This window comes from Myotis yumanensis, unplaced genomic scaffold (genome assembly GCF_028538775.1).
Source record: "Myotis yumanensis isolate MYYU_CA2020_CCGP unplaced genomic scaffold, mMyoYum1.0.hap1 SCAF_5, whole genome shotgun sequence".
In the NCBI taxonomy this organism is placed as follows: Eukaryota; Metazoa; Chordata; class Mammalia; order Chiroptera; family Vespertilionidae; genus Myotis; species Myotis yumanensis.
This window is the reverse complement of record NW_027223756.1, coordinates 69,775,672-69,791,536: the sequence shown is the minus strand read 5'-3', so window position 1 is coordinate 69,791,536 and position 15,865 is coordinate 69,775,672. Positions and strand designations below refer to the sequence as shown.

General features: G+C 36.0%; 1 protein-coding gene across 1 annotated transcript in view; it reads right to left on the bottom strand.

The window, feature by feature from the left end:
- GALNTL6 (polypeptide N-acetylgalactosaminyltransferase like 6) overlaps positions 1-15,865 on the bottom strand; it is a 944,384-nt gene that overhangs the window by 549,540 nt on the left and 378,979 nt on the right. The window contains exon 4 of the mRNA XM_070415471.1: positions 9,607-9,745. Within this exon, the coding sequence (XP_070271572.1) occupies positions 9,607-9,745 (139 nt within the window). The remainder of the gene's footprint in view (positions 1-9,606; positions 9,746-15,865) is intronic.

The following is a 15,865-nucleotide window of genomic DNA, read 5'->3' as shown; positions in this document are numbered from 1 at the left end:
AAGACAGCAGAGACTCGGGGCAGAACAGCAACTGTAATAGTTCTGGCAAAAAAAAAAAAAAAATGGAGGGTACTGATCTGATTACTCAAAGGAAAACCAACCGCCTTGTGACAGTGTTTAATCTGATTGAATTATATTTCATCATTTTAGCGTTTAACCTGCCCTAAAGGATGTTGAAAACACTCCCAAACTCAGCCATTGGGATCAGGAAGTCGTGGTCCAGATGGCTGCATCTCAGCATTGCTAGGAATATTGAAGCATATCCAGGGCTTTATTAAGAACCTGCAAACTGCCTATTTCAGGTTTAATCTCAAGACAGGTTGAGAATGGAAGTTTGTTAAATATGAAGACAATGTCACGATATGAAACTCTGTTAAAGAAATAAGTAAAATAAAGAACAATTTATATGTTTATGGTTACAGATATGTAGCAAAATTACAATGAGGAAATAGAGACATCAAAACATTTGCTGAATTAAGTTTACAAAAATATGAATGAAAATGCTGGCAATTATTGTATTTAATATTGCTGTATTATTTTAAAATAAACATTTGCATAAAATTAACTTAAGAGTTTAGGAATGGCTCAGAGATGAGGACATCTCTTTGTTAAGCAACAATTTATCTAAATGAATTAAAAAAAACACCACTTCTTCAAATTTTAAATGAATCAGAGAGACAAAAGAAATAGTTTACATTCTCAAGTTACTTGAGAGAAATGACAAATCATGAAGGCATTTTAAAAGCTGACAAAAAACCTACAAATTAGTCTGAAAACATTCTTCTAAACCATTGACAATAATGAAAATAAACTTCAATAGGAAATTTCTCATACTCTTCTGTTTTCCCAAAACAATCCATACACATTTTCTGACATTCTCTATTGTCATTTATTAAAATGAAAAATTTAAAAAATATTTTTAGTTTAACAGCATTGCTAATTTTAAACATACTTAACTGTCATTCCTTTTATAGCTAATTTATCATTAAAATGTCACTGGTTTCACACACAAAAATAAGTGGTTAACAATAGGAATAGGCCTAAAGTTCATTTTAATTACAGATATATAAAAGAAGTGCCATACTTGTGATATATATTTTTTCTCTAAAAGAGATATTTTATCATTCATAATACAATATCAACATTTATACTGCAGGCATTTAGGCAAACTTGCATTTGAGGTTGTTAAGACCTTTGTATTGGTCTTACCATCACCTAAACATTTTTCCTAAATGTCTAAGGCTGAAATTTAGTATTAAATACAATGCCAAACCCACATTTTAAAAAATCAAACTCTTGTATTGCAAGATTTGAGTAAAATGTTTGGTTGGAGGTACTTGCATATTTCAGTCCTTAGGCCATTTTGTTAACTTATCTAACATACAGCTTTATTTTTTGTTTTACTGAGTTTTTTCTTATCTACTTATATTAAGTGTATCAGTGAGGATGTTATGTTGTATTCATAACCAATGCCAAATCCCAATGGCTCAAAACAACAAATATTCTGTTTTTTAATTCTTCTGCATGTTCACCACTGATTGGCAAGAAAATCTCTACTCACTGTAGTCAGTGCAAACAGCAACTTTTTGACCTGTCAGTCATTCTGCCAGAGGTAAATGAGAAGGCTGATGGGTCTCGAACTGGTAATAAATGACATAATGCTTTCTGCTTACAACTCATTGGTCAGAAGTAGTCACACAGCATAAGGGATATGCTATCCTATAGGATCCAGAAGGAACATCATCAGAAATATTTGCCAAACCACACTAGTGAACACAGCCATTTCAGTCTTCTGCCTGCTTTTAAGTAAAAAAAGAAACTGTGTGATGACATTTAATGGAAAAACAAACGAGATTCAATTTCTTCATTGACAAAAATTATAATATTTAAGGCTCCACTTCCATAGCAGTTCATTTCATGATAGAGAGATCAAGTCATCAAGAGGACACAACAAAATGTTTTATGCGCCTAATAACAGGGTTTCTGAATATAGTAGTAAAAGTTGAGAGAAAAGCAATTAAATAAAGATAACTCCATGGTTACAGTAAGAAATTTATTCTTTAGTTTGTTCCTTTTTTTTTTCAGTCTCTTACGGTAAAGGCTTAGATTATTGATTTGAGGCCTTTGGTTCTTTATTTTTACCAGCACTGAATGATAGAAGATTAGAATGATTTCATTATAAGAACTGCTTGAAATAAAGTTTTAAAATTTTTACTTTTGTTCATTTAAAAATATTTTGAAATTTCCCTTAAACTTCCTTTTGAAATACTAATTACTGAAAATATGCTTTAAATTTCCAAGTGATTGATGATTGTCTTGTTATTTTTCTGCACATTTTTAATTATTTTATGGTCATAGAATATACTTGTAAAATTTCAATTTTTTAAAATCTGTGGTATTTGTTTTGTAAACCAGAGTATGGTCAACCTTGAAGATATGTTTCATGCATAATTGAGAAGAATATATACACTGCTGTTGGGTGGAGTGCTCTTTTGTTGTTTTTCTTACATTTCTTCTATTCATAAAATGATATATATGATATAAAATATTTATATATAAGTATATATATATATATTTCTCATGTGAAACAAATGAAATTTGGAACATATTTCAGATAATGTTGAATGTGGTAAAATGCCATTGCACAGTCATGATAATAAACAGGCAGGAAGTGATATTTTGAGCTTGCCTTAGAGTCCACATTCTAAATGATTATGATCTTGTACCATTTTATAATAATCATTATAATTCTCTGAAATGTTGGTAAAGAGTGCCAATTCAGTTCCAGTCAGTTTCATTAGGCTGTGTGTGGGAGAGAAAGTTGAAATACTGTAATTTGTTTGACTTCGTGGCTACAGCAAAATGGTCCTATATTTTGGGGGTGCATTTAGACCACCATTTGACATATTTACAAGTACCAGTGTCAACATCTTGGACACTCTCCAAATCAATTAATTAGTTAACTATTTAATTTACTGCCTTTTAGTTTATCAAACGCCTTATAAAATGGCTTTACTATGTATAGTATAGCTGGTGAACCAAAAAAATTTTTTTTTAATCTTCTCAAGGGAACCACTCATGTTCGGAAAGGGGAAATACTTTCCTTTAATTTTTCATCATTGTATGATTACTTGCAAAGCCATCGTAGTTCAGCCGAAGTTCTCTTGGCCCTGTTCTCAGTAGCAGCAGAATAAAATGTCAACTTGGCATCTGGCTAGTGACAAGCATACTAGGGAGCCTATCCATGTAAGTCATTTCCAGGCACCAATTTACATAATTGTTTTAATGTCAGATATTCAATTTCCAATGGCTGGTTTCAGTCACATTGTTTCGCTGTTCTAATCTTGCCATGTCAGTTGGGTTTGATAAAGCAGTGATAACTGGTAATTTATTTTGCTTTGACAGGCCTGAAAAATTAGTTTGGACTACTGGGTAAACGTGAATGTGTTTGATAGCGCGTGCATGGCAGGGGATGGTATCACTACTTATTTATTTGGTCTCCTCGTACATAAAAACTTATCTGTAAATTAATATTCATATGGCAATATGATTAACACTTTAATGTAATAGGATATTTTGATGTCTATACTAAGGAACAAAATTGTGTGTTGTGTTCATGCAGCTGTGTGTTCATTGTGGCATTACCATGGGAACATCTTGAAGGCTGGGAAGAGCAAAAGTGGAGGCCAAGATAAGTGAGGTAAGTCGGGGTGAGAATATGAAAGGTGATGGTGGTTTTTCTGGACTGTTACTTTTAGGGCAACAGGGGGTCTTTTAAGTATTTTAGATGATATGCTTTAGTTCTTAATGCTCACTATTACTCACTCTGCGGAAAGTAAGAGGGAGTGTGTGAGGTCCAATTATGAGGTTATTCTAAAATTCCAATGAAGAGATGATAGTGGGTATAGCTGAGCATAAGGGAAGGGCATGCACTTGAGATACATTTTGGCATTACACCTTAGAGAGAGAATTAATACTAGGCAAGGAAAGAGACCTTGGAAATGTACTAATGTATCGATGTCTATGCTAATTTGCATAAGCTAACCCATAAAAGCGACTGAAGGGCACTCATTTGAACAACAGTTTTAAAAGATTATTTCCTATCTGTTGTCCCTGTTCAATGCCCCCCCCCACCTCTGTGTGTGTGTTTTATACCATATTTTCTTTTAGTTTTTAAACTTAAATTATTTATTGTTTAAAGTATTACATAAATCTTTTCCCCTCATTAACCTCTCTCCAGCTGCCCCCACCCCTGAGCACTTGCCCTCATGACTCCCCCTCCGTGTCCATTGGTTTTGCTCCTATGCATGCATACAAGTCCTTTGGTTGATCTCTTACCCCCTCACCCCTGCCTTCCCTCACAGGTTGGACAGTCTGTCTGATGCTTCTATGACTCTGGTTTTAATTTTGGTTCCTCAGTTTTTGTTGTTCATTATTTTCCACAAATGAGTGAGATCATGTGATATGTATCTTTCTCTGACTGGCTTATTTCACTTAGCATAATGCTCTCCAGTTCCATCCATGCTGTTGCAAATGGTAAGAATTCCTTCTTTTTTACAGCAGCATAGTATTCCATTGTGTAGATGTACCACAGTTTTCTAATCCACTCATCTGCTCATGGGCACTTAGGCTGTTTCCAGATCTTAGCTATGGTAAATTGTGCCGCTATGAACACAGGGGTGCATATATCCTTTCTGATTGGTGTTTCTGTTTTCTTGGGATATATAGTCCTAGAAGTGGGATCACTGGGTCAAATGGAAGTTTCATTCTTAGTTTTGTGAGGAAACGCCATACTGTTCTCCACAGTGGCTGCACCAGTCTGCATTCTGTGGGGGGGGGGCGGGGGGGGGAGCGGGCGGGGGAAAGTTCTGTTTGTTTGTTTGGTCGAATTTAGACTTACCCTAGGCTGGAAGAGCATTTGATTCAAAGGACATTTTTCCCATCTCCCTCTGTGATAGTATTCAAACCTGACAGGAGGACATGACAGTCATTTTAGCTTAATTTCCTTCAAAATTCACTTGTAAACTTGGTGAAAGAAGATACTTCATCACTTCAAAAGTAAATCAGAATAAAAATATGAAAGGAAGCTAGCACCTCCCAAAGTTCTGTGTAGTTTTTGGCATACACATTTTTGCCCAGCCGGTATGGTTCCATGGTTGAGCTTCAACCCATAAACCAGGAGATCAGGGGTCAGGGCACATGCCCTGGTTGAGGGCTCAATCCCTAATGTGGGGCACGTAGGGGGCAGCCCATCAATGATTCTCTCTCATCACTGATGTTTCTATCTCTCTCTCCCTCTTCCTTCCTCTCTGAAATCAATAAAATATATTTAATTAAACAAAGAAAGGGAAAAGTCACAATTCAGAGTAAAACATTTAATTTTTTTAATGTTTTATTGATTTCAGAGAGGAAGGGAGAGGGAAATAGAAAAACCAATGATGAGAGAGAATCACTGATCTGCTGCCTCCTGCATGCCCCCCACTGGTGATTGAGCCCACAACCCGGGCATATGCCCTGACCAGGAATCAACTGTGATCTCCTGGTTCATAGGTCCATGCTCAACCACTGAGCCACACCAGCCAGACCGGAGTATAACTATTTTAATTCAAAAATATCCCAGTTACAAAGCCGCCTCATAACTGCATCTTAATTAATGTACATGTGCATCAGCTGGACCTGTATGAACATGTGTTCTTTCATAACAGCAATAAAGTTAACCTGATGTTACTGATGCATTGACCGGGATCTTCTGAAAAGCCTTCATCAACTCTCCTTTTCACATGGCTCTGTTGTGTCCTAATCTCATGCATTTCCTCTTTTCATAGATGTAATTTCATTTTACGCATATTATTTATACCATGTTACAGGGCAGTGATGGCGAACCTTTTGAGCTTGGCGTGTCAGCATTTTGAAAAACCCTAACTTAACTCTGGTGCCCTGTCACATATAAAATTTTTTTGATATTTGCAACCATAGTAAAACAAAGACTTATATTTTTGATATTTATTTCATATATTTAAATGCCATTTCACAAAGAAAAATCAACCAAAAAAATGAGTTCACGTGTCACCTCTGACACGCACGTCATAGGTTCGCCATCACTGTTATAGGGAGTATTAATTTATTCATATATATGGAGTAACACTTAAATATTCTTAAATCTTATCTTGCTAACAATATATTTATGCATAAGCTTATAGTTTGCAGGTGACTGAATAAAAAAACAACAACGAACAACGCACCATCAATATACAGGTGGGGAAATTCTGAAGTTGGTAAAATGAAGCCAGATGAGCCAGATAACTATTAACTAGACATTGGCCATGCAGAAGCTCTCATAGCAAAATTCTTATCAACACTACATTAAATAAAATATAAAGAAAATATGTTCTAAGGACATATCTCAGGTTGAGCCCAGGCACTATGGATGATATAGACATAATCAGGCAGTAACTAAAGAAGGGAGTATTTAAAATATGTAGACATATCTTTTAAAATGTGCAAAAGTCAACCAGAAATGTAGGACCAATACTATGGAAAAAGAAGTGGAAAATTTGACAATACTAAAGCATAAATAGTACGGAAAACGAAAATGTAATTTACAAAATTGGGAGGTGAAAAAACTGCTGAGAAAAATACAACCAATTTTGGTAAAACATTAATGAAAAGCTTGGAATTTATTATTAGGATGATCAAATCATTGCACACAGGCCAACATACTTACTTTCCTTCTTCTATGGCTCCTACTTTATGGAATCTATTACTAACTCAATTATATAATAAAGCCAAAAAAAGTGGTTCATTTAATGCTAGTGAAGAAGAAAAGACAAATTTCTTTCTGATTTGGAATTTCTGAAATCATTCATGTTCTAAAAATTCTTCACAGTTCATTAGAATATGCACTAAGAAAATCAAAACACCTAAAAACATGACTTACAGGGCAGATTACTGACTATACTCCCTATAATTTACATCCATGTGGCTATTCTATAACTATTTGTACTTCCTAAGTCCTTCACCTTTTTCACCCAGCCCTCCGAACCCTCCTCCCATCTTTCAACTGTCAGTATGCTCTCTGTGTCTATGAGTCTGTTTCTATTTTTTTCATTTGTTTTGTTTTGTTCTTCATATTCCACATATAAGTGAAAACATATGGTATTTGTCTTTCTCTAAGTCAGTGGTTCTCAACCTTGGCTGCACATTAGAATCACCTGGGAATCTTTTTAAAATCTTGATTTCTGGGCCTCATCCTCCGGAAATTCTGTTTCTTTGTTATGGGGTGGGGCCACAACATTAGTAACAAAGAAACGCAATTTCTGGAGGATGAGGCCCCAAATCAGGATTTTAAAAAGATTCCCAGGCGATTCTAATGTGCAGCCAAAGTTGAGAACCACTTCTCTAAGTTATTTTACTTAGTATAAAACCATCTAGGTCCATCCATGCTGCTGCAAAAAGTAAGACTGATTCTTTTTTAGAACTATGATTTTTTTTTTACTGAATGTGAATTTATAAATGGGTAGAGAACACTTGCAAGTCACATACATTTTGCATTCTCTTCCAAGAGCCCATCCATATAAACACGCTGTGGCCATTCACCTGCAGCCTATTAAACTGATAACACTGGAATAGGTGTCAAGTTGCTTTTTAATTTCAAGTGCCATTTACACAGAGCTGCACACCCTTACAGTTATGTGTGCCTGCATTTTGAGAAGCACAGATGAGGTCAAAAGTGTAGGATTTTAAACAGTGGGATCCCTGCAAATTTGACTCTTGGTTTTCCTGCTTGTAGGATCCTGACAAAATCAGAGGCAACTTCAGATCTCCCTGCCTCGCTGAGAGTCAGAAAAAAATGGAGGAACCAGGTTAATATCATTTTTGTATCTCACACTTAACACCTTGTAGTCATCTATCTCCAACATTCTCAGTTTTTTTTCCTTTGTTGGTATCATTCTAGTAGGTGACTATTTGTCCTTCTAGATACCCAGCCTCAATAAATAAGTAAAAATATGGTCACAGAACATATTGTAGCCACATTTTTATTCCCTGACATCTATAATAATGTCCTCTGATACTACAATCTCGGTGACTCTAATAAAATTTCTAAAGTATTTTTCTTTCCATTTTAAAATTTCATTTTCCATTATTGCCTAAGAACATCTTTCTCCGAAAGGTGGCAGTTAAATTGGAAACAGTCTCTGAGGAGAATGGGAATATCAACCGTGTTTTGACTTCAGTGATTTTCGCATTGTCTCCATCTGCAACTCTTTCCACTTGAACACACATTCAAAGATTGGAAGTGTGGGGGTGGGAGAGGAGGTGGATGGAAATTATTCTCTGAGCATATTTATTATGCCAACAATGCAATTTAATGCATCTTTGATGGTGTACAATTAGGTATTACAATTTCTCATAACTAGACATGTTCTAGGTCAGTGGAAATTACTGTAGATAATTTCAGGTGGCCTGGGAATAATTTGGCTACCTGGTAGGGCCAGACCCATGTATGAAGCATTTCGTTTAGGGAAAAATTTATTTGTTCTTCATATTAATCCTCTGCTTAACTATATTGGGAAATGCACATTCTCATAAAACCTGAGGGGGAAGCCAGTAATTCTTTTATATTTTAAAATGAATTTACAAAGGCACAATAGGGCAAGTAAAATACAAACCATATTTTTTTGCAAAGGTTAATTATTCTTGCACAAAATTAAGAGTTTTATTTACTGTACATTACTGGTTTAATTTAAATTCCTACTCCTACTTTTATTAGTTGCCCTTATTTTATTTTCTCTAACTTTATGTCATAACAGTGGTGCCAAAGGAAAAGTGAGGTGGGGGAGAATTAAACATATTATAGTTGAATAGATTTCTCAAATATGTAGAATTCCACAACTTCAAATTCTGATCATATTCTATGGCATACTTTTGGCATTATGTATGCTATCAAGAAAACCATAATAAACGAAGAGAAAAAAGCAATGTACTTTAAGCACTGTTAGGAGTAGGTAGGTGTGGACAGAGAAGAGGGATTATTCTTGTTTCCCTTTACACGATAACATTTAGCTATTAATTCAGTAAAAACTGAACTCACTGTCGATTGACAAGCCACAAGCAATTCATAAAGTGACAGAAAATTGAGCAACTGCCATTACTTTTGAATTATGGATCCATTTATTTCAGGCATTCTTCATGGAAGATGTAACTGTAATGGCGCTGACTACGACTGGTTTAAGAATGAAGCTAATAGAAAGTATATATACACACACATTCTGACAGCACTAACCACAAGAAAAAATAAAAAACTTGTTTGCTTCGTACTCTGTGTGATCAAATGTAATGGTATGAGTATTATCTAAAAACGTTTCATTTTTAATGGAAATAATACAGTGGACTCAATAACAAACACATGTCTTAAGTTTTAGAGGCCCTATTCTTTTAGAATTTTAAAGATCATTCCAATTTAAAGCAGACCTATTTAAGACAATGAAATAGAAAAGTTTCTATAATATTATTAGGGCAAAAACATTAGTGACATCTTAAACATAGTACAACTAATTAGCTAAACAAAAAGAAACCACCCCCCCGCACTGGCATGCTGATACTCACTTAGCATGACGAATGTCGGGCAGAGACCTCTCCAGAGCGATATTGTTGCTGACAAAAATATTGAAACCATTTTCCCTGTAAGCTGAGTCATCGTGGTCGTCTTCAGTGAGGGGGTAAGGTTTACCGTGCTCACCCTTCCCTAGCAGGGGGCGAGAAAGCAAGGTTATCATCTGTGTAAAAACCATTCCATTTTCTAACACAGACAATACGCTTTGAAAGTGTATATTTCCTTAGTCACCTGTTAGCATACTCCACAGACGGCACTAGCAGTAAGATTTGATTATGCCATCTTATGTTACTACTTTATTTAGGAAAAAGAAATATGTTCAAGATAGATTTTCGGTGTATGTTTCCTAACATTTGCATTCTGAGTGTAATATCCATACAGCTGTATAATTTGATTTTATCTGACATAATTGTACAAAAAGCTATCTTTTCATTTACTTCCAATGATTGACATCATTTCATTGCAGCACCATTTAGACCACTGCACTGAAAATATACTTTAATTTTTTTTAATTATAAACAATGTTGAAATGAACATCTTTGTTTATATATTCCTAGTTATGTCTTTTTGGAGAAGGAAGAATAATTCCTACAAAGAGAATTGCTAGAATATCTTTAGAGTAAGTTTGGTAATTTTCACACATGCTCAGAAGCATTGGATGGTATTTCAAAATTTACTGGTGACACATATATTATTCATACACTAATTTGCCTTTCTTGATTACTAATGCAATTAATAACTTCAAATGCATTTATCATTTGTACTTCTTACACTGCAAAATGACTATTCAGTGTTTTTAAAAACAATTTGTATGTTTTTAGGAAAAAACAACAACTACTGTTTCACTAAAGCTTTTTTTTTTTTTTTTTAAATATATTTTATTGACTTTTTACAGAGAGGAAGGGAGAGAGATAGAGAGTTAGAAACATCGATGAGGGAGAAACATCGATCAGCCGCCTCCTGCACATCCCCTACTGGGAATGTGCCCGCAACCCAGGTACATGCCCTTGACCGGAATCGAACCTGGGACCCTTTAGTCCGCAGACCGATGCTCTATCCACTGAGCCAAACCGGTTTTGGCTGTTTCACTAAAGCTTTAAGTACAAATGTCCTAAACATTTTCTAAGTTTACTTCATTGAAATCTAATTTACCACTTCTGCTTTCCAGTTCTGCATGCATCATCCTAACAAGTAAAAAGTCAAACAGACGGAAAAATGAACTCTTCTTGGATCCATAAGAGAGGAGAGAGCAGAGAGGAAACTGCTGCCCCCGCCCCCGCAGCCCCTCCAAATTAGAGGGGCAGACAGGAGAACACAGAAAGTTGAGGCTTACCAGAGCAGAGACCCAGGCGTGGAGAGGGCTTGGGAACCAGTGCCAGGAGAGAAAAACCTGAGCTGCAGGTTGACAAGTTGCTGGAGGCTCAGTGCAGACAAGTCTGAGCATTAAACACTCCAAAGGGAAGGTACCAAGTGCTAGGGGCTCCAATAATCTGGGGAGAGTTACCCACAGAAGCTCAACCCGGTTCTGAGGTCAAATACCGAAGAAAAACCCTCTTGTACATCCAGTAAGGGAAGGAGAAAGGAGCCATTTTGACAAACAGGTCAGAGCCCAGTGTTTGTCTTAATAAGGTCTGTCCTCCGGTGAAACTAGTTAATCCTTTAACCAGAACTTCACCTGTGGGGCTATTCTCAGAGCCTAATTGAGCTGGGAGAGGAGAATACAAATGCAGCCCACCTGAGCCATCCTATTCAACCAAAGAGGTGAGGAAAACACGGGCAAACGTGTCGTGAAGTTCACAGTCCGGAGGCTATGATCAATGAAAGCCTGATCTTAAGACTGCAGAACACTTCCCCTCTCTCTCCTGCACCTCATCCTCACATTACTAAAGGCCCATTTACAGCAATTCGTTTTACCCAGCACAGCATGTCCAGCGATCAAGAAAAAATTACAAGCAAGGCATACCTAACAGCAAAAAGCACGACATGAAGAGCCAGAGCGAGCATCAGGACCAGCCGTGGCAGGGATGTTGGACTTAAGAATGGGAATTTAAAACGCGATTCATATGCTAAGGGAAAGTAAATGGTATGCAAGAACAGATGGGCAATGTAGGGCAGAGAGATGGAAATTCTATGAAGGCGTAAGACAAGAAATGCCAGTGATAAAAACATTGAGACATGAATAAAGAACGCCTTTGATGAGCTCATTAGTAGACTGGACACAGCTGTGGAAATAAGCTCTGACCTGGAGGTGATCTACCAGGTACTATTAGAAGCCTCAAACCAAAAGCAAATAGAAAAAAAACAAAAACACAACCTGTTTGGAACAGAGTATCCAATTACTGCAGTTTTAAAGGGTATAACATACATAATGGGAATGACAAAACGAGAAGACAGAGGGAGAGTACCAGAAGAAATACCACTAGAAACAACAATGACGGAAAAGTTACCCAAATTAATGTCAGATACCAAGTCACACCAAGTCATCTATCCATGAAGTTTAAAGAACACCAAACAGGATAAACGCCAAGCAACAACAAACCATACCTAGGGATGTCATTTTCAAGTTAAAGAAAATCAAAGATAAAGAAAAATATCCTGAAAGAACTCAAAGCGGGGTGGGGTGGGGGGAAGAGCACCAAAAACACCTAACCTACAGAAGAACAAAGATCAGAATTACACCAGCCTTCTTCTCAGAAGCCATGCAAGCAAGAGGAGAATGAACTGAAATAAATGGTTGAGAGAAAAATAACAACAAATATTTCTGTACCCTGTGAAATTATCCTTCAAAATTAAAGAAGAAAGAAAGACTTCCTCAGACAAACAAATATTGACGGAAGCTGTTGCCAGTACACCTGCCTTGTAGCAAATGTTAACAGAAATCTTTAGAGAGACGGAAAATGATACAGGTCAGAATCTCGAATCCACATAAAGAAGGAAAAACACTGAAGAAGGAATAAGGGAAGATGAAATAAAAACATTAACCATTTTATTTTTCTTACTATTAATTGTTAGAGGAGTTCATTCAAAATATAATGCCAACATAGATTATGTGTGCTATGTGTATATCATATATAGTATAGACACACACTTATGTATGCTTACATAAAGTGAATGACAACAATGACAGGAGATATGGGAGGAAGGAATTGGGATTACTTTGCTATTCTAAGGTATTCACACTACCTATGAAGTAATGTAGTGTTATTTGGAAGGGGACTTGGATTAGTTGAAAATGTATATTGCAAATTCTACAGCAACCACTTAAAAAAGTAAAAAAGAAAAAAAAAAGAACTATAACGGATATGCTAAGAAAGGAGAGAAAAATATAAAACTAGAGGCCCAGTGCATGAAATTTTGTGCACTGGAGGGAGGGGGTCCCTCAGCCCGACCTGCACCCTCTCTCAGTTCAGAACCTCTCGCTCTTTACTTCCCACCTGCAGCAGAAGCGGGAGAGGCTCCCACCACCACCACTGTGCTTGCCAGCCATGAGCTCAGCTTCTGGCTGAGCGGCGCTCCCCCTGTGGGAGTGCACTGACCACCAGGGGACAGCTCCTGCATTAAGCGTCTTCCCCCTGGTGGTCAGTGCGCATCATAGTGACAGGCTGCCGTTTGGTCTATTTGCATATTAGGGTTTTATTATATGGGACTAGAGGCCCAGTGCATGAAACTCATGCACAGGTAGGGTCCCTAGGCCTGGTCAGCGATCAGGGCCGATCTGTGGGGTGACTGGCGGGGCAATCAGGAGGCCCTTGCTGGCACCTGCCTTGGCCGGCCTGGCACTGCAAACTCGCTGGCCCTGCCCCCCTCCACCGCTGCTGGTCACCTCCCTCTGCGGGGCTGCTGGCAGGATGATCGGGGAGCCCCTGCTGGCACCTGCCTTGGCTGGCCTGGGGCCTGCAGGCTGGGGACAGCTCCTGTGTTAAGCATCTGCCCCCGGGGTGGTCAGTGCATGTCATAGTGACCGGTCATTCTGCTGGTCCATCTGCTGTTTGGTGAATTTCTATATTAGGCTTTTATTATATAAGATGCCAAATTAAAACAATAAAAGGCAGAAAAATAGTAAAGACAAAAATACATCAAGGAATAAGGGCAACAAATAGAAAACAGTAACAAAATATGGTAGATATTGAACATTATCAATAAAACTTTGAATGTTAGTGGCCTAAAGTGCCAATTAAAAGACAGATAATGTTAGAGTTGATCAAAATATATCTAATATTTTTCCATCCAGATGATTTTATTTTTCTTTCATTGTTTCATATTTACATATTATATTTATAAATAAGTTCTTTCTATTCCAATACTATTTTTAAAATTAATTCATGAAATCAGAATTCAAGTAACATTTTATTTTTATGTAATTCATTACAATTTTTGAATCATCTGGAACTTGTTTTTGTGTGAGAAACCAGGAGAGTCTCACATGTATTTTTTTCACAAATGGTTAGGTAGTTGTAGGAACTGCATTTAAAGAATAATTTGTCTTTTCCCTTCTTGCCTTAAATTGCCATGCACAAAAATGTTGCACTATTTCTGTGAATATTTAGGAGCTTCCATAAGAATTTGTTTCTCTTTTCTACCAATTCTTATGTTGTAACTCTGTGGCAATACATATTTTGCAGAGCCATTTTTTCACTCACCATATTCTTTTTTAGACTACTATCTTTTTTAGACTATCACATGTTTATTTTTCTATGTGAACTTCAGACTTATTTTACTATTAATTAAATGGTTACTTTGCATTTAATTTTGGAATTATATTGACTTACTAGTTCACCTTTGGAGAAGTGTTATTTTTTTTATATTTTTCAGGGCTCATTCCTTTGGATTTTAGTGGAGTTTGACAGAATTTTCTTTTTTTCAGTCCTATGTATTTTTGTTAATTTTTTCTATGTATATGTTTTTCTGTACTGTACCATAAGTAGTATCATTCTTCCATTGCATTTTCTAAATGGCACACACTAAAGTTATTGATTTTTATACTTATTTGTCAACCAGTCACCTTACTAAACTCATTTTCTATAACTCTATATTATAAACACATATGCATATATGTACATATCAGGTATTTTCAAGATACACATCATTGTATTTCAAATAATAATATTTATGTTCTCCTCTTACACTTTTCTTCTTGGGTACAGCATAACTGACTTACTGTTTTATTCTATAGTTAATAATAAATAACATTGGTGTAAACAGGCACTACTCAGGTAAAAACTTTAGTGTGATTGCTGCTTAACTATTACAAATGTCAACTGTGTACTGTGTATGTGTTTCTAAGTGAGTGTGTGTGCGTAACTTACTCATGTTAAGAAAAAAATCCTTCTAGTGCCAATTAATTAATGGTTATTTATCATAAGTAGAATAATAAAGTTTATCAAATTATTTTTAAAAATTGAGAGATTTACATTTTTCACCTTATTAAGCTTTGATTTTGCAATATTTTATTTGTTTTTAATTACTGCAATTCTTTTTTTTGTTAGAAAATGTGGCTTTTATAGCAGTATTCTCTCACATAAAAGTGGAAGCTTTTCTTTCTCCCCTGCCTTCTGCCCTAATGACATTGACCTCAGAGAGCTGATAGACAAGGTAAAAAAGCTAGGGACTGATTAGAAACTACATACTCCTGAAGCAGACTAAAAATCTCTCCAATTTAAATGGAGAAAAAGAAAACAAAATTAAGGGTTTCACTTTTGGAATCAAAAAAGAAAATAGTGGGTCATGCGTTTTCTTGGTTTGATTTCTTAGGAGAATAGGCAACTTACCTTCAATGTAAAATAACTAAGTCTGTGAGAAATGATTTTTGAACATCCACTATGTACAAAGTACCACGTTAAATCATTTTATATACACTTTTTGTTCAACACTTTGAGATAAACATTGTTCTACCTATGTTACATGTTAAGTAAACAAAAGAGAGACTGACATTTCCAATATGCATTTCCACAATTGGCAACTAGCCATCAAACCTGAAAAACTTTTAAAGACCTATATGTCTCTCCCATGAGTGGCCATATTAGCTAGAGACCTTGTGAACTGGATTGATAGACCACTCCATAATCCTATTTAATAAAAGAAGGATAATGCATAGTAGTCTTTACTCTTTTCAATAAATTTTTATTTTCAAATTTATGTGTCCAAAATGAATGCAAACATCCATGGTTGCATTTCAATAATTCGTATATAGATATGTTTAATGCTGAGCTTTCAGATTCAGCTACTTTTAAGGCTACAAATATAAAATTTTAA